The 24,672-nt window shown below is 33.2% G+C and overlaps 1 protein-coding gene across 2 annotated transcripts; it reads left to right on the forward strand.

The window, feature by feature from the left end:
- Window positions 1-271: 271 nt before the first annotated feature.
- LOC108733130 (homeobox protein XENK-2-like) lies at window positions 272-24,036 on the forward strand. Of its 2 annotated transcripts, XM_018464187.2 has the most exons (4): window positions 272-560; window positions 10,792-11,015; window positions 16,786-17,128; window positions 22,895-24,036. In XM_018464187.2, exons 1-4 carry the CDS (start codon window positions 466-468, stop codon window positions 23,163-23,165), a joined length of 933 nt encoding a protein of 310 aa, XP_018319689.1. In that variant the 5' UTR covers window positions 272-465; the 3' UTR covers window positions 23,166-24,036. The 2 variants fall into 2 exon arrangements, with proteins under 2 accessions (XP_018319689.1, XP_018319690.1); XM_018464188.2 differs by lacking the exons at window positions 272-560; window positions 10,792-11,015 and adding an exon at window positions 13,931-14,186.
- Window positions 24,037-24,672: the final 636 nt, after the last annotated feature.

The raw sequence follows: 24,672 nt of genomic DNA on the forward strand, positions 1-24,672 counted from the left end.
GAGCCATCAAAAATAGAGCTTATGATTTCATAATGATAGAGTATTAAATGGATTACAAGTAAATACTTTCCATTGTAATAATCTTAATTGTCACTTGTTTAAAATAATATTGTACCTGCTATATAATGTCAGTTCTTCAATAATAAAAACATCTCTTTATATTCGGTATATGGCGTTATCATTCGTCACTCTAATAGCTACCTACCAATCGAGAGATGTTAGTAGCGTCCACCTGGTGTTTATCGAAAAGATAAGAGTCTGATATCATTTTTGTGAAAGTTATCAATTTTATTTCACTTTCCGATTAATCAGTCGTGTCTGATCACAGAAAACGTATGCTTTATACGATTCGGTTCGTTTCTATGGAGGAACTTTGAAAAATCGCAGTGTACAATCTTACATTGCGTAGCGTAGATATTACGGCCAGATTACAATTAGTGACTCTCATCTACCGATACTAACGAAATGGCGGTGAACGGTTACGAAGAAAATTACTACGATAGCAACTGGCATATAATCCCTCCTGACTATGTTTCCATAGAGGACGACTACCGTTACGGGTAAGCATTCTTAAGTAGGAAACCGCAATTTGGTTTTAGCGAAAAACGCATCTACATGTACATTAAAAATAAAATAAAAATACTTCTTCAGATATGTGCGATATCTTCACCACCTGAAGAAGGCACAGTGTGTCGAAATAATTATAGTGGTTATAATAAATTATTCGTAAACTAAAAGTGTTACTTTATTTTTAAATATGGAGTTACATTACTTGAAAGCTTCATCGATTCAACATCTACATTACTGTAATAGAATGATATTCTAAGCCAGATCGAGTAGAACTTCTGGGATTAACTTTAATTTAGTTTCTATAGACGAAATTTTTACATCTGAATTTCTTATCAACACACAAATTAACAAGATAAGCAAAAGTCATATAAGTTAAAGACTTTCCCCGTTTTCTGTTTCTCTTTAATGCTATGCAACGTAACGATTAATTTATTAATTAGGTTGCCAATCTAAACCACCAAGTAGAATACCTAAAAAATTCTATACCAATGCCAAAAAGAAAACAATATGACAAAGTTTATATAATACTTAACAGAAACCTTGGTTTAGCGGATAGACCTTACGTTAAAAATATAACATTAGTTTCCTAAAACTAAAGGTTGTGAGATGTCCAAAACCTTCTGCTGTTTTCAATTAAATACATACTCGTGCGTAGAGAACACATTCATTCATTCATTGAAGAAAGCGTTACTACATTAATTTCACAGTAAACATGTCTTCCATATGATGATACTCTCAATATTGCTTGAAATTTATTGTTCAAATCATTACAAGCGGTACAAAAGTAGACATATAGAATATGTAATATTACATGTCCAGGATGATTTGATTACAAGAAACACACCGATCTGCTACGACTTGAAACATTAAGGAATGAAAAGTTATTCATTGATGAAATTAGCAAACCAACGTTTCGCCTTTATGTTTTAAGGCTTTATCAAGGTAGATTATTCTAGTGAATTTAAAATATATTGATGATAGTGTAAAACTGTAAAAGGTCCATCTTATTAAAACGTTGAATTACAATTAAATTAAAATTATAAAAATAATAAATAAATACAAACCTCATGGTAGAGGTATTTCAAAATGTCCTGGGCCGCAAAATATTAGAAGGACAGTCCTTACTGTATTCATATTTCAAAAACATTGACTCAACTATTAACCACGTAAACAGGCGGTCAATATTTTTAGTAACAGATAGAAATCAATAAACAGGCGAAATTTTGTCATTCCGCAACTCAAGGTCGTGGCCCACGAAATTCTAAACTACCTCTATAGCAAAACTATCTAAAATTGAATCAAGAATTACTGTTAATTAAATATACAAATATGTACTACCTTAAATCAACAATTCATTATTACCTAAAATTATAACAAAATGCTTTTGATACTACACTTTTAACAATTCTTTAAAATTACTTAATAAATCGTTTTTACTTTAATAATAAAGCGACTTTTCTCAGCACGACTTTATTACGTAAATCCTGTTTCTTATAATGTTGTTTTTTCTATCAGCAATCAATTTCATTTTGTCGGAAGAAGAGAAAAGGTATGCTAGAAAGAGACGCAGGGTAGTTGACCGGGCAGCTTTATACCTTTTCGGCTAATGCAATAAACGAACAACTCGAAATTTTGAATGGGAAACGATAGATTCCACAAGTGCCGGCTAGAAACATCCGGTCTAAGTAAAAAGAATGTCCTTTGCCGTGGTGTCGTTTCGAACACCTGTGCAGATATTAGCCCTTACACCATAGACTGGATGTCGTCAAGGACCACCCGCTTAACAAAGGCCATAGTAATAATACGTTGTAGTAAAACTCTCTTCATTCATTCATAAAAATTTTCAAGCGGCCCTTACCTTCATGCATAGGTACCTATCCGTATACGCACGAAATTTCACAAGTTCCTGCTGTGGTCCGACAAGCAATCATAATATAAAATTTAAACACCAAACCAAACAAATACACAAAATAGGAGTTAGAAACATGAAATTGTTTAACCATAATGTGTGAAATGCAGTAAGTTTATATAAAAGTATATAAGAGCTGCAAAATGCACAACATATATTTATTGGATGAACATGTAATATTTTCCTTTATGATGTAGAAAGAACATGCTGAAGTACAGCCCGAATTTTCTAGCTATAAGACGTTAGGTTTAATATCTAATTATTTTGGGCTACCTGGATTTGTAGTTCTCTTCAAATATGTACTTATTATCTATACCTTGTTTATAACTCTCCAATAAATCGATTAATTTTTATTTTGTGTACCTCTATATAGATATCACTTACTACATTAACCGGAACAATATTGTGACATTCACGAGGATTATAAAATGCAAAATAATTTACAATATGAATATGTGTATTTATGTATTTTAGAATGATTAAACTTAACAATAATTAAATTAATTAAAACATGGCCTCTTGTAATTGGATGCTTACACAATATAATCATTAAAAAAGCCAAAGTAATTTCGGAAATGTTTGTTATTAATAGATTGCATCTACTTATCATTTGACTAGGACCTACTGATTTAATGTACAGGGTGTTTTTGAAATAAGTAGGAGGTGATAAGGCAAAATAAGTAAATAGTATTAAGTAAATATTTGGTGATCCGGTTAACCGTTTTCGAGATAAACATATTTGAAACTACAGACAAGGGCCAATCCAGTCCTTGTTGGATCACGCAGGAAAATAGGACAATGCAGCGCCTCATTCGATCAGGTAGCAATTAATAGCATCCGTGTTGTATTTCTATTAAGTTTTTGACTCATGCGTTGTTTGTTATTTGTTAGATTAAATTAAGTGTGATTGGTAATGTTAATGCGACAGTTAGCCTAGAGCAGTTCTTTATTCTTATAAACGTGTGATCTTGTATAGTTTTATTGCATTAACCATTGCGTGAGTTTCTAGATCTAAACGACAAGTTTCCTAAACTCTGGATTGGATGTACAGATCCTGTACCTTGGCCGGTGCGTATTTCGGATCTAGATCTACTTGGCTTCTTTGTATGAGATTATATGAAACATTGCGTGTATCAAGCACAATCGTAGAACGCTAACGTATGATCGCTGCAAAGGAAATATAATAAATGTTGATTAATCACATTACAATTAAAATTAATGATTACGTAACGTTAATTTTTTCTTTCTTTTCTGTTCTTAAGACCATGTCAATCAACACAGACTAGTACTTAAGTCTGCAAAATTGTATGTACTAAAAAGTACTAGAAAAATCAGGACAACTAGAAGTAATGGTTAAATCATAATCACATAAAAGGCCAGTTGTCAATGGTCCCATAAAGTACCCAAAAAATTATCAGTATTTCTCCTAAGCTTTGTAAATGATTCGATGATTTCATTAATGATGCAGGATGCACTCGTACCACGTAATAGTAAAATTAGATTGACTTTTCAAATACTTAATACATCATTAGCTACAAAAAACATATATGCTCGGCCACCCCATAACACTGCTGTCTTTATATTGGATTGGCTAGAATCAAACTCGAAGAGTAACAAAAAATCACACAACAGATGCGAAATGTAACGATAACTTAAAATCAGAACTCCCAATAAAGTTGAGGCCCCAGATATCACGTACGCCTGTACGTCTTACATAACAAATCACGTCATAATTCTCAACTCTTGGCCAAACTCATTACGTCCGCTAAGTTTCCAAAACGTTTTAGAATCACATAATCGAATGAATGACAAGAAAACGTAAGCCGTGCACACAAATCATGAAACGAGCGAAGTCTAATAATGTAGGCACCAGACCATGTCACAGCGCATACCAAAAATCAATGCCAAAGACCAACAATTAAAATTTTAAAGAGATAACGCGTTCTTTCACCAAGGTGATGGGAAAAAGCAGTTACAATTTTATGAACCTATTGAATTTGTGGGTAGTTTAAGTTGCCCTGATCCGAAATTTATTCAAAAATAAATAAACAATAATTTCTGTTTGTCCTAATTCTATATTCATATTTAATGGGCAACTGTGCTGTAGGTACTAGCTTCACAGCTATCATTTCAGAAGAGACTGACACACCTTCAGGTCGAAGATTTGCTTGTTACCTACTTAGACGTTAGTTACAGTATTGACCTATTAAACTTTTTAAACTCATCATCATAAGATGGTCAGTCCTAACACTTGGACACGCATCTCCACTCTTTCCTATCCTGAGCTAATCTTTGCATTTCTCTAAAACTAGAACAACCCACAATCTTAACATGCCTGAGAAGGTGCCCTACTAACCTATCTCGCCTATTTCTTATTGACTTCCATAGAGTCCTCTGTTCTCCTCTTCTTTCTAATACCTATGTAACTTTCTCTGTTCACGATATCCTCATCATTCTCTTATAACACCACCTTTCGAACGGCTTCTAACCTTTTCTTTTCCGCCGCGCCCACTGTCCATGTTTCGCACCCGTACAGCGACGTGCTCCAAACATACACCTTTAACAACAAATTTCTAAATTAACCGTTCGCAAGCATAGAAGTGACTTCTTTTTATTAAAGGCGACTCGACCCTGCGTTATCCTCTGCTTTATATCCCTACTACGCCTTCCGTCCTGACTTATCTGACTTCTTAGATACCTGAAATCGGCCACTTCTTCTAATTTTTCGTCTCCTATCTTTATATTCGCTCTTTCTCTACTTTTTATTCCCTTGTATACCAGTATTTGTGTTTTACTTTTATTTATTTTCATACAGTACTGTTTTGTTAATACCGCTTCCATTTTATTTAAAGCTATCTCCAACTCCTCCTTGTTAAATGCTAATACTACTATATCATTTGCAAATCTAAGCATATTAATCTTTTGCCCCTGTATATCTATCCCTACAGTTGTACTGTCTTTAATAATGTTGGTCGCGTCTTCAATATGTAGATTAAAAAGTAGCGGTGACAGTGTGCATCCCTGTCTGACTCGCGCATTTTAGATCATCCGCCAATCGATGTGTTTCGATCAGTTAGAAAAAGTTTCTTAATTATTTCATTTCCCTTATTTTATTGATTATTTCTGAAAATTTTTGATGGTAGATACAAAATGAATTTATATCAATTACGCTATATCAGCCCCAAAAATTCTTGAAAAAGTCATGTAATATTTTTGAGGGGGAAATATGTATAGAGAGATCTGTAATTGTATATGATTTATTTGCAATTAATATCATTTTCTATTTAGAAGAAAATTGAGTTTGAAATAGCGAAATGAGTGCCACTTTATCGGAAGTAATCTACTGCTTAATTACTGTGAAAAAAAGTATTTGTTATTATCGACACCCAAATCCGAACTCATTATGAAAGGAATTAACTATGAACAGCAGATTAGTGGGCTACACTTGAAACTCCAGTATCTCAACTTAATTATTTAGCTGAGATTTTCAAACAATGTTGCTCAGAGTAACGCTCGGTAATAGGCTTTTTCAATTCACGCGGCGATAATACCCACTTACAATACATCGCTACAAAATAATCATAATACTTATCTCAACAGTATAAAATACTTAACTGAATTTTGATTTGTTTATTAAGATTTAAACGATCAGCTAGCTTATCGTAGAGCTAGGACTACTTTTTTAAATTACCTACTATATTATTTTTTATTAGAATAATATCTGGTTCATTGAAAGTCCCTCCTCACTGTAACCTAATGATTCCATCAGCGAGTGTTTACGCCATAGTCACTACAACATCCTAATTATTACCGTATAACTGAATATCGACATTCAAGTACGTCCAATACGTCAATAGGTTGATAATTTTTAATTAGAAATTTTGATTAAACGACAACATTCTGGATATCGACGGCTTATCTAAAGCAAACAAGTTACGTCTTACATTTAGACGTTTTAAAAGTCAGCTAATTCTAAAGATTCAAATCTTGAAAGAAAATAACTCCACAAAATGACGTTACCACAGAAGTTATACTTCGTTGACTTTCTCTAGCGATGTGACCTTCAGTTTGACCGGCACAAAGTAGAAAAGAACAGCACTAGGTCAGAAAAGAAAGGAGACAACTCTCGACCAAACTCTTAACAGATGAGGAGCTTATAATCCATACAGTACTGCACGGAAAAATTCACCATTTTATCCACTACAATTGCATTGCTCAAATGTTATTGGTACCATTTACTAGTGAAAATATCAACGAGATGTTTGTTTATATTTGAAGATATATTAACGGCTTTTACGCTTGTTTTCGACTCACACTACTATTCATGATTGAACAAAATTTTTGGCAAGTATGTTTAATGAACAAGAGTAGAGAGTCTAAGGAGTTTTTTGCCAGCGCGCATCCAAGACATTGGAAGGGGCACATCGCTAGAGAATGTAAATGAAGTATATAATTATAATAAACCTATACCTACCTAGATACGCAGAACCGCAATACCTACGTATAAGAGCATTACTATGTAATAACTAGTTGAACGTTGAGCTGGTCTAAATTTGGACGGTTGGACCTAACCCCTTGGTACATAGCATTCTATGTGGGCTATTCAAGAAAGCCTTTCCCACCTTAACCTAACTTAAAGCTACTTACGTTACAACCATAAATGAAAATTGAATATTATAATAAAGCGATGTAATAATTACAATGCATTTGTATATTGGATCAATATGCAAGTAGCTACGACATTGTAAAGTGTTTTGGTAGGTATTGCGACTAATATGGGTACTTGTTGCGGCAGTTTTTAAGCGTATGTCTGTGTGTACGTATGTTCGGAATTATTTTTTGTCTCGAATATCTCAAGAAGAAAAAATAATATTGATATGAGACCAATTGCATAATCACGCCAGTTAAAACTAATTAGGTTTTCAGCAAAACTAGTCCAGCCATTTATGTGGTGCATTAAAAAACTTCAGTCTAGCTCAATTTTGCAATTTATAAATTGTAGTATTTATTAATGCAGAATCCAAACATCTTTTCAGTAATATTTTTATTATTGCTTGTTAGGAAGTTTTGTATAAAAAAATAATAAGAAACGTATACGTACATTTATATAGGAATGATATAACAATAATAAAAATAGTGATAAATAAAATATGACATTTTTATTATTTCTATTGGGAAGTTAGTCATGTGGACCACCCGATTCGCACAAACCACACTTTTCTTACTACTTTTATCCAAAATCGAATAATGAATTTAATTTGTTTAGTTTAAATTGTTTGTATATTATTAAAAACCAGAAAATTTTCAATAACTTTTTAGGCGGTTTAAAAATTTTATTTTTGAGGTTTTTTATTCTTAGAAAACAATTAACTGAATTATTCATAAGGCATGTTTTTTACTTAAGTCTGCCTTTTTATGGGTGTAATAAAGGTATTGTTTAATTCAAATTTCTGTAACTATTTATTATAAGTATATGTAGGAACACCAACTAAAATTGTGAGATAAAAAAGATTTTTCCTTATTCCTTTAAAATTACCAACATAATTTCCAACACAAAAGTAAACCCAAACCACAACCATCGCTGTATTTCTCTCTAACGATATTTTAATTTGAGCGCGTGACTATACAATATTTTTAAATTCGCGATGACCAACAATGTAGTACTTTGTCTAAAAGGTATGTACGCAGCAAAAATAAAACGTACACGTTAAAGAAGAGCATGTAGATTTTAATCATATTTCTGAAATGATCTGATAATAATAGTAGATAACTAATTTAAATAAGTGAAATAATTGAAATAACTTCAAGCGCACTTATAAATACATTTATCTAGGTTCTAGATCTAAATCAATAACTTGAATCAAATTTACTCACAGAGGACTCGGATTGGTTAAATGTAAGGGTAATGGGAAAATCCTGGAATTTCTGATTGGGGGATCATTTGTTTATCCTTTTACAAAAGTTTGCAAGGATATTATCAGGATATATGCGAGAAAGTAAAATAGAAACATACTTAACCACGATTTTTCCTTTAGTTTTGTGATATTGATTTAAGTACAAATTCGATAAATTCTGGAAAACATTTTCCTGGTATATCTAATTGTTTCGGACACACCGTAGATGCAATTAAGTTGACACGAATAATAATTCTAGTCGTGAATGGATCCTTTTTGTAGTTAGTATTAAACAGCCACCCCCACATGTATCACGTTCCCAGGCCAGGGGTGAAATCGATCCACGCGCGAGGGGAGGCGCACCATTGGACACCTATGTCTCCTCCTCCGACTAAATACTTCTGATTGGCCGGCCTAAGAGCACCACGAGAGGCCATCCACTAGAGGGTTGCTCTTCAGCAATACTTTTCACTAGTGGTGCTCCAGATTTCGAGTAAAATCGCGTGCCACGGCACTTGAAGAAGTCCTCAATTCGAACGAAACGCCGCTCCGGTCGCTATCTTTTTGTACAAAAACGCAATTCGAACATCAATATCATTCTAATTAAAAGTGATTTTAAGCGCAATTTCCCATTTTATTTTGAAAACCTAAACATGTTTTATTAAACCCGTATTATAGAAAAATGTGAACTATTAGTTTATGAGCAGTATTGTGCGAAAGGATAATCTGAATTTTCGCAAAAGATTGGTACTAATTGTATCAAAACGGTGGCTGAAGACGGCAAGCCTCGGACAGAGGCTACGAAAAGTGAAAATACGATGCCTACGCCGGGGGTTTCTACACCCTTTTTGGCCTGGCCACCTCTGCTTCTGCACCCATGGGCACCAGCTCTACTGCCTGGTGCTTGGTGTTCTTCTGCAGCAGCCCTAAGGTCAGTTGTGGAACCTTTCCGCTCTTGTTGCATTTATTTGAAAAACATTTTACATCAAACTCTAAACTCTATTGAACTATTTTACTCTGTTCAACTTTTATTTTTTATTTTTTGACGTTTTACTGACAAATATTTTCGATATAAAACAAGATTTTTATTATTGTTCTTATTAATTATTTACTTTGGTCTTACGTAAATCGAAACAATAGCAACAGTCGTAATCTGATTCAAAAAATCATGTACATACCGACGTACGTATTTCTCTTGTCGACAAACGATTATTTTTTATTTTCTTTTCCTTTAATGATAATTTCTTATCTCGGCCCGCTATCAACGAAAAACTCCTCCTCTTTTATGTTTTACTTATCGTTACAAAAATTCTAATCATGCGTATCGACATTTCCATCAGCAAATTGATATAAATTTATTTATTAAAAATATTTTTAATGATTTACAAAGGTAAATAATTGCGCAGTTTTCTTGCAATTTTCGATAAGAAATTGCTGTTTAATTCCATTCGAAATTATAGTAAGAGATTACACAAAAAATATAAAAACAAAAGTTATTAATTAAAGTATAGATTAATCAGTTCAAATGCCCCTTATTCTTATTACCTTGTTTTTATGAAGAGCATGTTCTTATTCTTTTAATACAATAGTTACCACCTGTAGTAAATACTTATAATGTTTTAAGTACCGTGCTGTCGATTTAAGCAGGCAGAACAAATAGGTAACTAACGAAAATGAATGAATATTTCACTGCACTTGTCCTGCAGAATGTCATTTAGTTGAAATCTTTCGGAACCAACGAAAGTCACGTTCCGGTCCTTTAAAAAGGTCTGAAATACGTGTTACTACAAGTGGTCGGAAGTATCGATTTGTATGGTAAACTATAGAAACCTAAAGTACCTAGGTATATCTACCTGTTAAATTGCACCTTCTTATGACAATGGTTATTTTGAGAAAACGACGGCCTTTCGGCACAGTACCTTCCATCCAGAATGACAATCCTGAACTAAATGTCTTCTTCACGGCATATTTTATATGTTATACTTTATTTTGAATGGATATTGAACAGTTGTGAAAATGATATTTATTTTAGAAAACAGAGAATACGAATACCTTTTAGACAAAGATTATTATCTATAACAGTCACTGCAAAAAAGTGGTGATACCACTTCAATTTAAATTTATTACAAATTTATTAATGTCATTCAATCTTTTCTCATTAGTTACATTAGATCTTAAGGTAGAAATCGCAAACAGCACATGACAAAAATTGTAGAAAGTACATTTGCCAAAAATAACAATTTCATTAATCTTCCAGTTTGTGGATTTGGTATTACAGCGTTAACCCAGTTGCAAATTCTCATACAGAGAATTAAGCCTTTCTTATATACTTTCTTTCTTCCTATTTCATTGTTTCTATGAGTTTCGCATTCGCCATTTCCTTATTTCGGTTACTAATATTATTTGTGTTTGTTGCAGGCTGTTAGACAGCATGAAAGCAAATGGACAGGGTGTCCATCAGCGTCAACCCGCCGGATTTGCCATCAGCGATATCCTGGAACTCAACGACAGGACTCCAGGTTTAGAAGCACCCCCTGAGGCAGCGTTATACCCGCCTTTATCGGAGCTTAGTCCGTCTCATACGCTCCTTCTACCTCCACCTCCCAGACATTGGCCGCAACCACCCCCAACGGAGCAAATAGGTAGTTTTTTAAATTCATACTTTTCACTCCCCATCTAAATAATTTCAATTCCTTCATTACGCATTTTATGCACTTACTTTTTAATATTTAAGGAAACTATTAGACATTCACATTCACATATAAAACCTATAACAATGTCTTTATATGTGGCCTTAATAGTTAAGTCTTTAGCTCATCATACGTTTGTGAGATTTCGTGTAACAAAAACCAAACTAGCAATCTGTCTATATTATATCCGAAAACATAAGAAAGTTTCGACAATGGCGGGTTGACAAATGATCTAGGGGCAGATGCGTGTTCATCTCACCGGTGTGTTAATAGAATAATAAGGGCGCAAACAGCTGCCACATCGCTTAGTTTTGCCACTATATATCTATACGTTACCACAGCTACCGGTGATCCTGCAGAAGGCGTGATCTTCGTTCTCGTGCAGGACCCCGTTTCCAAGCCAATCCCTGCGGTTAGCGTAGCCCTAATTTATACTTTAACGGGACGTGTCTAATGTGCATGGGATACAACGAAGGGCTCGATAACGGTAACGCTGTATATGTGGACAATGCGTTTTCACTTCGATACACTCTTTAGTTTAACTAAATCGATTCGTCAACTTTATTTATCGATCTCTATTATTTATTGAACGTAGATATATAAACTTTCATGGGATTGGAGTAAAATGGATCGTAAAAAGATTATTACCACCTTATTCTTCAGTGACTCAGGGGAGAAGCATCCAAGACTATACACTTTTCTATTTTAATAAAATCGTAGTCTCTTTAAAAAATCCTTTACAAAAATACGGTAATTTAACCAAAACCGGGAAATGTGTAATGTATTAGGTGGTTAGTTACTTATGAATACCCAAAATTACAAAAATTTTAAATAAGTTAGATTTATTTTTATGTAGTAAGTATTTGTTTTGTAAGCAGCCTAATTACTGCACTACACACCACTCACAAGAGAAGCTGCACTATTTCCCGAATAGTTAAATCAGTCTCTCTCATGCCACCGTTTCATCCCGTAATGGTCAAAAAGCAAATATTTTAATATTTTTAATTATTACATTTGTTGTGAATGAAAAATGAGAATCATAAATAATTCTATCAGTAGGTCACTTTTATATAGTTATTATAGGTATTACGTCATTAGTCAAAATACAATCCCGGTTTCACAAGAATTCTAAATATGATGAGAAATAAAAATCATTTATTCATCACTAGTTTCTTCTTCTGAAAGAATGATATATTCGCTGTTTGCAGTATTATTATTACGATCATTTATGTGCTGCAAAAAAAAAACTTCACACTTAAGTATTATATTCACTTTGTATTGTTAGGAATTATAACAAAATTTATATTATTCATTACGACGATGTTGCGTAAAATACATTAAATGTGGTAATGCAGGCTATTTTTATCTCTCAAAAGAAATCTTCAAAGTAATTTACAATTAATTTCTTTCACATAAACCCGGGAACAGTTGCTCTATGTTTAATAATTGCCATTAAAAATATTAAAAACACCGAAAGAAGTTTGTTGAATACTTTTACTTACTGGCTCTTTCACGAACTTAAAAAAATATCATGAACAATCATTGGCAGGATCATCATAATTTTTTTTAAATATCCCTTAATTTCTCTTGTACTTTCTCATCATATGGAAGTGACATGAAATGACACCTTCATTTTCCAATTTTTATTTTGAATGAACACTTAAAAATACAAACCTCCACAAACCACCCAAGGTGTCATCCTCATTTAGAGACTCAGACTTGTGGAATTTTGAGTTTTTAACTGCTCATTTATTTATGAAACAAGTCAAACATTCTCGAATCGCGCAAAATACAGATGGCGTTCCCTACGTTGTTAGCAGTAGTACATCTAACTGCTTCAGAACAAATCAATTGACACTATTAAGTAAATGTGGAACTAGTATTCTTTAGGCGCTCCTGCCCTATTTACAGTTTATAATTTATATCAAAGTCATACTATAGTAAGAGATTACACAAAAAATATAAAAACAAAAGTTATTAATTAAAGTATAGATTAATCAGTTCAAATGCCCCTTATTCTTATTACCTTGTTTTTATGAAGAGCATGTTCTTATTCTTTTAATACAATAGTTACCACCTGTAGTAAATACTTATAATGTTTTAAGTACCGTGCTGTCGATTTAAGCAGGCAGAACAAATAGGTAACTAACGAAAATGAATGAATATTTCACTGCACTTGTCCTGCAGAATGTCATTTAGTTGAAATCTTTCGGAACCAACGAAAGTCACGTTCCGGTCCTTTAAAAAGGTCTGAAATACGTGTTACTACAAGTGGTCGGAAGTATCGATTTGTATGGTAAACTATAGAAACCTAAAGTACCTAGGTATATCTACCTGTTAAATTGCACCTTCTTATGACAATGGTTATTTTGAGAAAACGACGGCCTTTCGGCACAGTACCTTCCATCCAGAATGACAATCCTGAACTAAATGTCTTCTTCACGGCATATTTTATATGTTATACTTTATTTTGAATGGATATTGAACAGTTGTGAAAATGATATTTATTTTAGAAAACAGAGAATACGAATACCTTTTAGACAAAGATTATTATCTATAACAGTCACTGCAAAAAAGTGGTGATACCACTTCAATTTAAATTTATTACAAATTTATTAATGTCATTCAATCTTTTCTCATTAGTTACATTAGATCTTAAGGTAGAAATCGCAAACAGCACATGACAAAAATTGTAGAAAGTACATTTGCCAAAAATAACAATTTCATTAATCTTCCAGTTTGTGGATTTGGTATTACAGCGTTAACCCAGTTGCAAATTCTCATACAGAGAATTAAGCCTTTCTTATATACTTTCTTTCTTCCTATTTCATTGTTTCTATGAGTTTCGCATTCGCCATTTCCTTATTTCGGTTACTAATATTATTTGTGTTTGTTGCAGGCTGTTAGACAGCATGAAAGCAAATGGACAGGGTGTCCATCAGCGTCAACCCGCCGGATTTGCCATCAGCGATATCCTGGAACTCAACGACAGGACTCCAGGTTTAGAAGCACCCCCTGAGGCAGCGTTATACCCGCCTTTATCGGAGCTTAGTCCGTCTCATACGCTCCTTCTACCTCCACCTCCCAGACATTGGCCGCAACCACCCCCAACGGAGCAAATAGGTAGTTTTTTAAATTCATACTTTTCACTCCCCATCTAAATAATTTCAATTCCTTCATTACGCATTTTATGCACTTACTTTTTAATATTTAAGGAAACTATTAGACATTCACATTCACATATAAAACCTATAACAATGTCTTTATATGTGGCCTTAATAGTTAAGTCTTTAGCTCATCATACGTTTGTGAGATTTCGTGTAACAAAAACCAAACTAGCAATCTGTCTATATTATATCCGAAAACATAAGAAAGTTTCGACAATGGCGGGTTGACAAATGATCTAGGGGCAGATGCGTGTTCATCTCACCGGTGTGTTAATAGAATAATAAGGGCGCAAACAGCTGCCACATCGCTTAGTTTTGCCACTATATATCTATACGTTACCACAGCTACCGGTGATCCTGCAGAAGGCGTGATCTTCGTTCTCGTGCAGGACCCCGTTTCCAAGCCAATCCCTGCGGTTAGCGTAGCCCTAATTTATACTTTAACGGGACGTGTCTAATGTGCATGGGATACAACGAAGGGCTCGATAACGGTAACGCTGTATATGTGGACAATGCGTTTTCACTTCGATACACTCTTTAGTTTAACTAAATCGATTCGTCAACTTTATTTATCGATCTCTATTATTTATTGAACGTAGATATATAAACTTTCATGGGATTGGAGTAAAATGGATCGTAAAAAGATTATTACCACCTTATTCTTCAGTGACTCAGGGGAGAAGCATCCAAGACTATACACTTTTCTATTTTAATAAAATCGTAGTCTCTTTAAAAAATCCTTTACAAAAATACGGTAATTTAACCAAAACCGGGAAATGTGTAATGTATTAGGTGGTTAGTTACTTATGAATACCCAAAATTACAAAAATTTTAAATAAGTTAGATTTATTTTTATGTAGTAAGTATTTGTTTTGTAAGCAGCCTAATTACTGCACTACACACCACTCACAAGAGAAGCTGCACTATTTCCCGAATAGTTAAATCAGTCTCTCTCATGCCACCGTTTCATCCCGTAATGGTCAAAAAGCAAATATTTTAATATTTTTAATTATTACATTTGTTGTGAATGAAAAATGAGAATCATAAATAATTCTATCAGTAGGTCACTTTTATATAGTTATTATAGGTATTACGTCATTAGTCAAAATACAATCCCGGTTTCACAAGAATTCTAAATATGATGAGAAATAAAAATCATTTATTCATCACTAGTTTCTTCTTCTGAAAGAATGATATATTCGCTGTTTGCAGTATTATTATTACGATCATTTATGTGCTGCAAAAAAAAAACTTCACACTTAAGTATTATATTCACTTTGTATTGTTAGGAATTATAACAAAATTTATATTATTCATTACGACGATGTTGCGTAAAATACATTAAATGTGGTAATGCAGGCTATTTTTATCTCTCAAAAGAAATCTTCAAAGTAATTTACAATTAATTTCTTTCACATAAACCCGGGAACAGTTGCTCTATGTTTAATAATTGCCATTAAAAATATTAAAAACACCGAAAGAAGTTTGTTGAATACTTTTACTTACTGGCTCTTTCACGAACTTAAAAAAATATCATGAACAATCATTGGCAGGATCATCATAATTTTTTTTAAATATCCCTTAATTTCTCTTGTACTTTCTCATCATATGGAAGTGACATGAAATGACACCTTCATTTTCCAATTTTTATTTTGAATGAACACTTAAAAATACAAACCTCCACAAACCACCCAAGGTGTCATCCTCATTTAGAGACTCAGACTTGTGGAATTTTGAGTTTTTAACTGCTCATTTATTTATGAAACAAGTCAAACATTCTCGAATCGCGCAAAATACAGATGGCGTTCCCTACGTTGTTAGCAGTAGTACATCTAACTGCTTCAGAACAAATCAATTGACACTATTAAGTAAATGTGGAACTAGTATTCTTTAGGCGCTCCTGCCCTATTTACAGTTTATAATTTATATCAAAGTCATACATTTAATTTTAACTATAGAAGATACATGATGTACATGCAGATAATTATTTTTCAAAAAATTGTGTTTTTAAATTATTACTCACTTCTGATAAATAAAATTTTATGATGTCTGCTTTGATTTTGTTAATTTCAAGTGAAGGTGAAGTGTAGATTTGTATCAACAGATAACAGTTAATAATTTCATAATACTACTTCATCACTTACTCTATTAAGGATGTAATAATAATCATCAACGTTTATTTGCGTTTTTCAGTTTATGTTTGTAATACTTTTATTAACTCAAGAAACAATTTAAAACAAGATTTTGAGATGACAAAAACCATAATTTATTTATAATGCGTAATACACATTAATAGGTTATAATACATATGTATATCATAACATTCATAATCAATTAAGCAGAAGATGTACAACATGCACTATTATTGTCACATACCAAGCAAATAAACTATAATTAAATTTTTCAAAAATAAGTATAGAATAATAAATAAATCGTTTATCTAGAAAAATTTAGTATTTGTTACTGTAAAATTCATGTTCTAATGGAGATTTTAAAACTTTAGGTAGCAAAAGATAATCCTGTTAATCAAATTAAAAGATCCCTTTTCTTTTCAGTTCCCATAACGCAACACCAGCAACTCAGTCCTGACAGTACAAGTCCAGCTCTTTCGGACAGATCTGTAGCCGAAGGATCTTCCGTCAGTCACACACGTTCATTAGAAGAGGGCGAGAATGGCGACGAATCGAATGATATGAATGAAAAACAACAAAACGGTTCTAATAGTAATAGCGGCCAAAAGAAAAGGAAAAGACGAGTTCTATTCTCCAAAGCACAGACGTACGAATTGGAAAGACGATTTAGACAACAAAGATACCTCACGGCACCCGAAAGAGAACATCTCGCATCCGTAATACGACTCACCCCCACACAAGTCAAAATTTGGTTTCAGAATCATAGGTAAGTGCTTGTAGATAGTAGACTACTTTTATAAATGTGGGTACACTGTACTACAGTAAAAGCTCTTTATTCGCGGGGTGTACGTTCTATAAATATGCCACGAATACAGAAATCGTGGATATGGAATGGTGATTAGTATGAAATAAGGGATACGTTCTAAGGTTCCAAAATAAAACTAATATATATCAAAATAAAATCAATATATTGAGAAATTCGCACTTAAAATTAATCGTTATAATCACCTTTAAACAAGGGTTTAAAAAATTTAATGATTTTTTTCTTGTTTTGAATTTTGAATTAGTTCACTCGGTTACATTTTCATAAAAGTCGCCTGGGCACGAGTCAGCAGTACTTAAAAGATGCAGATACGTTGAAAAATAACACCGAATCCTTTTCTGTTTACTCTCTTTCATCTTTTATAAAAGCTGCCAAAAGATACCGATACGTAATTAAAAACATGCTTATCGGTTCTAGATATCATGAATTTAATGTTTGAAACAGACGTTTGAAATTTTGTAGTAAGATAGATAAAGCTTTGTTCTAAAGCTTGTCGAAGGTCATTTTTAAATTTTTAATTTATATTGAAAATACGTGTCCTACAAGAAGCACTAAATTTAAGCACTTGTAAAAGCTTGTAATTACCATATTATTGAAAACCAAAAACGTATCGAGTTAGTGTGAACCTTTGTCTTTTACCATCCAAATAATCAGATATTTATCTCACAGCGTTCAATCACAATGTTTAGAAGAGGAACAAGATCGGTCTATTACGGTCAATCCCCTTAATAAATGACACCGAATCCTCTTCTGTTTACCGATTGCATCCGCGAATAATGAAATTTTTAACCGCTGATACAAAAACTAGGTTGCAATATGTTCACCCGCGAATAATGAAATCGCAAATAAGGAAACCGTAAATGAGGAACTTTTACTGTACCGAATTTAGTCCAAAAAAGAAAATTTTTCATGTTTTGTTCCTACCAGCTGTTAATGCTGGTGGGCGGGCAATTTCTTCAACCATACTCTAATGAAAGGCCGAAATATAGGGAGCAAGACCTTTAGCATCCTTTTAGGAATTGTGGGATTGGGTAGCTGCTAGTTATTAAGTAACTAAGCATACCACAGAACGCTTAAGAGTCAGACCAGGGAAAGTCGATCTGGAAATGAATCGGTATCCTCTCGAATACTAACAAAAGCCGTGATCTAAATCAAGACAGCAATAATAGTTGGAAATAAAATATGTACCTATAGAAAATTTTGGGAAAAATTTAAACAATTTCTATTGTTTCAATTTATACTTTAGGTACATTAAAGAACCTCATAAAAACCATCATTACTGGTTTCTTGTGTATTTGTAATTATTTGTAGGCTCTTTTATTTATTACCACCAGATATAATTTAAGACAGGCGCTTAAGTGAATATTTGAACAAAGATTTTGATTCGGGACAACTAGAATTGAAATGCCCCTCTTTCGACTATTCTTCTTATTAAAAGCAATGTTAAAGAGGGTGGGAGTAATCAGAATCTTATATTATTTATTCGAGGGAAAGCTATATCAGGTGCCCCTAACATTAAAGGGACTAATCAATTTCCAAATCCCCCTATTATGATAGGTATAACCATGAAGAAAATTTTAATAAAAGCGTGAGCAGTAACAATGACATTATAGATTTGGTCATTGCCAATTAAGACTCCTGGATTTCCTAATTCTGCTCGAATTAGTAATCTAAGAGCTGTTCCTACTATTCCTGATCAAGCTCCGAATCAGGTACAGCAATAATTATAGTAGTTGAAGTGAAATAGGCTCGGGTATCTACATCCATGCCTACTGTAAATATATGATGTGCTCATACAATAAATCCTAATAAACCAATTGCTAATATTGCATAAATTATACCTAAAGATCCAAAAGTTTCTTTTTTTCCTCTTTCTTGGCTAATAATAAGGGAAATTATACCAAATCCAGGGAGAATTAAAATGTAACTTCAGGGTGATCAAAAAATCAAAATAAATGTTGATAAAGAATAGGATCTCCTCCTCCAGCGGGGTCAAAAAATGATGTATTTAAATTTCGGTCTGTTAAAAGCATAGTGATTGCTCCTGTAAGAACAGGTAGGGATAAAAGAAGAAGAAGGGCTGTAATAGCAATAGACCAAACTAACAGAGGTGTTTGGTCTAAGGTTATCCCTATTGCTCGTATATTAATTACTGTTGTAATAAAATTAATTGCTCCTAAAATTGAGGAAATCCCGGCTAAATGAAGTCTAAAAATTGCTAAATCGACGGAACCTCCTCTATGGGCAATATTAGCTGCCAATGGTGGATTGGATTTTAATTTTAGGGATGTCTTTAGTTATGTAGGCAACTACCTTTGTTTCAAAACTTAAAATTATCTTTTAGGAATTCACTTTCTCTTGTCTAATATACCTTCAACAAATCTAACGACAATATTATCCATGAATGCCTTATCCGTAACGTTGTGTATCAGATACAGTTCCATTTTTTAATCTAGGCCATATGGCTTCTGCTCCACATTTTTTTTTAACTGTGATTACACAGCTAGCAAATAAATAGAACAACACAGTGATAAGAACAAACAACGAGTATGTTACGTATCTTACAAATGTATTCGGGTACAAATAATAATAATAATGATGATACGTGATGTTTGATATATTATTATTATTATCATTAAGGTGTTTGAATAATGTAATTCAATACCCGTCTGGACTTTACCGTTATCAATCGAGTATGTATCAATGTATGTACGTATGTATGTATATGTATATTTATATTTATTGTAGGTGGCTACAATTAGTAAAGTGTGTTTCATCATCCTGTAAGCAGGGCGGCGCGCGTTCCAATTTAATTATAATTACACAAATACAAATACGCATATGTACATAACAATTTATGTATATTAAATAATTCCGACATACATTTCTCGATCGATTGTACATAAATTGTAGCCGCCGACAGGTATCAGGTAACCAACCTAGATTTAAAGTGTTACAAGAAGAGGCCGTCCATCTATGCAACCACAGTAGCTACCTATGTTTTTACCGACATAATAATATATCTAATTATTGCATAAACACGTTGTCCGCAAATCACTTCAAAAATTATAGATCATAAAATATAAAGTAATTCTTAATAGACCCGCGTAAGCCGAGGCGCACGCCATCAGTGAAGTGAAACTTCTTTACGCACGGTAGGGTAAGTTCGTTTCATGCGAGTTGCTATTTAACGAAATCATGCAACGCATTTCCCCCGCTTCTGTCCCTATGTATGCCTAGATCTTTAAAACTACGCAACGGATGTTAATGCGGTTTTTTTTAATAGACAGAGTAATTCAAGAGGAAGGTTTATATGTATAATACATGCATAATATAGTAGAGAAACACTGATAATTTTAGAAGTTTGTAAAGTGATGTAAATAAACACATTTTTTTGCGCTTGCATTGCAAACGCTGGCTGATCCCTACGAGATAGATCAAAATAATGTACTACAGTATTATACACCTTAAAAGGGTCCACAAAAAAGTCCGCGATGGTATATGTCTATCTCTTAGGGATAACCCACAATAACCATTTTTTATCCTTTACTTTTTTTAATTTATTTTGTGGGAGACTTTACTCAATGAGTCATCGGGCGACATAAATTGTTTAGCACGCTGGCGCTCAAACGGTTAGCGGCGGGCCTGATTCTTAGTTATGTTACGTCTACTAATTTAAGCATCTTACAACTTCAGTAAAAGTAAAAATTACGTATGCAAATAAGGATACCTTTCGATGCGTCTTCAGTCGCTGAATAAACATGGTGTTGGGAAATTAAAACTAAAAAATCCCCACTATTCATAGATGGCAATACACTGCCTTCATTTAGATGTTATACAAACATTGGTTAAGATTCACAAAATCGCTAAATTGACACTGATACAGTCTGCAATGTATCATCATCACCATAAGGTCATCAGTCCTAAGACATGTTGGACACGCACCTCCATTCTTTCCTATTCTGAGCTAACCTTTGCTTTTCCCTAAAACTAGAACAACCCACATCATTAACAATTTCCGAACAGTAATCTAATCTAGGTCTACCTCTCCTCCTCTTAACTCCTGTTTGTGCCTCTAATATGTCTCTGACTAGAACTTCATGCCTGAGAAGGTGCCCTAAAAATGTATCTCACCTATTTCTTATTGGCTTCTGTAGAGTCTTCTGTTCTCCTATTCTTTCTAATACCTCTTCATTTCTAACCTTCTCTATCCACGATATCCTTATCATTCGCCTGTAACATCACATTTCAAACGCTTCTAAGCTTTTCTTTTTCGCCGCACCCACCTTTAACAATATTTTTCAAATTTCCAAATTGCTCGTTCGCGAGCATAGAAGTGACTTCTTTTCATGAAAGCAACTCAACCCTGCTTTATATCCCAACTACTCCTTCTGTCCTGACTTATCTGACTTCCTAGGTATCTAAAATCAGCCACTTCTAGTTATTCGTCTACTGTCTTTATATTCGCTCTTTCCCTTCTTTTTCTTCACTTGCATACCAGTATTTTTATTTTACTTTTAATTATTTTCGTACAATACTGTTTTGTCAATACCACTTCCATTTTATTTAAAGCTATTTCTAACTTCTCGTTGCTAGATGCTAATGCTGCTATATCTAATTATATATAACTGGAAATCTAAGCATACTAATCTTTTGTCCCTATAACTATCGCTACAGTTGCACTGTCTTTAATGATGTTGATCGCGCCTTCGATGTGTAAATTAAAAAGTAGCGGTGACAGTGTGCATCCCTGTCTGACTCCCTTCCTAATATTTACTTCTCTACGTTGCAGCCCCAGCTTTATAACTGCTTGTTGCTCTTTATACAAAATGAGTATCACTCTTCTATCTCTGTAGTTCATCCCTACATTTGTATGTATATATGTACATACATAAAAAATAAAAAGCTCGCTAGTAATTAGTTATATTGTTTTGAAGAAGAGAATCTATTAGCTAATAAAAAGATTTGGCTCAAAGCTTAAAAGCGAATCCACAGATTTGCTAGGTATTTGTTTATACATTGTAAACTCTTTATAACATAAGAATTTTAGAAGAATTTCTGTAAGGTTTTCAATGCTTTAATTCAATTTAATGTCTTTGTAACGGCTTTCGATATAACGTAATACTTCCTATAACGTAAAAATTAGATGAATTTTGTTGGTTTACCTTAACACCCATACATTTAGACACTCTTTATAGCATAACAGCTGTTCTCTAGAAGAAATAAGTTCATTTTTAGACTCCAATAAATACCTATATTTTATCAGCATTACTGTTTATGTTACCAATATACGAAAGGCTCTGTCTAAATCATTGAAGTGTCAAAATTTCTGAAAGAGAAACCCTGAGTTCGTAAACAACCGCTTTTCTTTAGTTAAATGAAAGAAAAACGTTAGTTGACAAAAAAGTGTGACACTTCACATAACGATAACTTTCTACAACAAAATAGAAATACTTGATGCATTGAGTTTCGTTATAAAGAGTTTATACTGTATTTACTGTATTTGCAAAGGCGTCGCCAGGCAATAGTCCAAGAGGGAAGAGGGAGTGATAGAATCATAGAGGATATGAGTAGTAGGTAATATAAATACAATTTGTAGTTTCAATCGTTTACTGCAAGTAAAAATATCTAAATTAAGACATTAAGTTCGTGGGTTTTTGGTAAATTTTTCAACTTTCGCTTTCACGTTTTTTTTTTCCTTATTTCTAGATATAAAACAAAGCGAGCGGCCCACGAAAACGGCCTTCATGATCAACAGGGCAAGAACGCGTTACCGTCACCGAGACGCGTCGCGGTGCCGGTATTAGTAAGAGATGGAAAACCCTGTTTAAGCGCTGGCGCCGGGGGTGTTCCTGTTAGTAAACCGCCGGAAGGACTTAACTTTTCGGCAGCCGCAGCAGCCGCCGCGGCCAGCCACATGGGTCACCTCTCTTATTCACATCCTCTAGTCCACAGTCAACCTCGAGTCTGGTTTGGCTAATGTTACTTACTACCTGTATATTACGTGTAATTTGTAGGTAAATTATCTAATAAGAATTTTATGTACTATGTACGTTAACGATATATAAATATATATATATAGAATGATTTAGAAATTTAAAAATTCGCAGCAGTTTTCCACCCGGTGTACTTCTCTTTTACGGTTGGTTACGCAAATATATAAGTACATAAATACAACGCAAAAAATATACCTAGCTTTCGTTTTCTTTTTAAATATGTTCTTGCTCGAATTTCTAAAATGCTTATGTTCCTTTTCAAAATTAAAATAAAATAATTAACTTCGTACAAACTATTTTGTTAGTAATATTTATTAAAAAGAAAATTATGTTAGCGCCTGTTCAACTGGGCCAAGAGGTCAACGTAGAAAACGGTTTTATCAAATCAGGTCATTAGTGGAGTATGCTGTTTTTGACCAAGTTTGCAATGTAAATTAACAAAATGCAATATCATTAAATACGTATTACAACCAACAACTTTATCACTGCAAAATTTCCTCGACCTTTGTAACATATTATTTACCACCCATAACTATGTAGGTATAATTAATTTATTATGTTAGGAAATAATCGAATCAAAAAGAAAAATTCACTTCCTAAAAAATAATATAATTAATTCAACTTTTGTGTTATAACACAAAAGTCGTATTTAGATTTTATTATGTCTGCCGTTGTTTTAAATAATTTTTAAATCTACCGTGTGTTGTGATATTAGATTGTACCGAATAGTCGACCTTTGTATTTCTTTTGTCTAAGTTTGCTAATATAGTTAAGTGGTAATTTTGTAATAGCACCGGACAAAAGCGGGGGTGTGCAACTGCCTGATGTTAAAGAAAAATATACATTTAAAAACAATATTTGATTTTATTTGCTTCATTCCCGAAACCTCTTTTATTTGTTTCAAAAATAAATGAAACTACTGAACAATTTTGCCTATAGGTATTAGGTACCTGTACAGAGAGACAATTATTGTCAGTTCATTATCAAATCGATTTTCGTTTGAATTACAAACACAGTAGATTAAGTACCTGATCAATAATATGGATTTATTAATTTAATATTTCATAAAAGTAAGTAAAAAAGGGAATAAACGCCATTTACTTGCTTGTCGCATTTTAATGTCTATCTACACTAAAAGTTATCAGAATTTACCTTGAAATGATAACGATTTATATGTACGTGTACATATGCATTTGTGATGCATAAAATGAAAAAAGCAGAGCAAAGTAGAAAATGTACCAGAAAAGATCATGAAAAAATGTGTAAGGGTATTTTGAAGGATTTACATAGGTATATAGATTATTGACGACTTTATGATGATGACATAGGTTGTTATTCCTTTATGGGTAAGCCTTTAAACCACATTTCACTTTCTATGCTTTTTTGAACGTTTTATTCTAATAAAAAATATTTAAAAGTTTTACTAGCAGTCTTAAAAAGGTTGCTGTTATACAATCTATGTGCGTGTTATGCACCTATATACATATGTAA

This window comes from Agrilus planipennis, unplaced genomic scaffold (genome assembly GCF_000699045.2).
Source record: "Agrilus planipennis isolate EAB-ADULT unplaced genomic scaffold, Apla_2.0 scaffold53, whole genome shotgun sequence".
NCBI classification, from domain to species: domain Eukaryota; kingdom Metazoa; phylum Arthropoda; class Insecta; order Coleoptera; family Buprestidae; genus Agrilus; species Agrilus planipennis.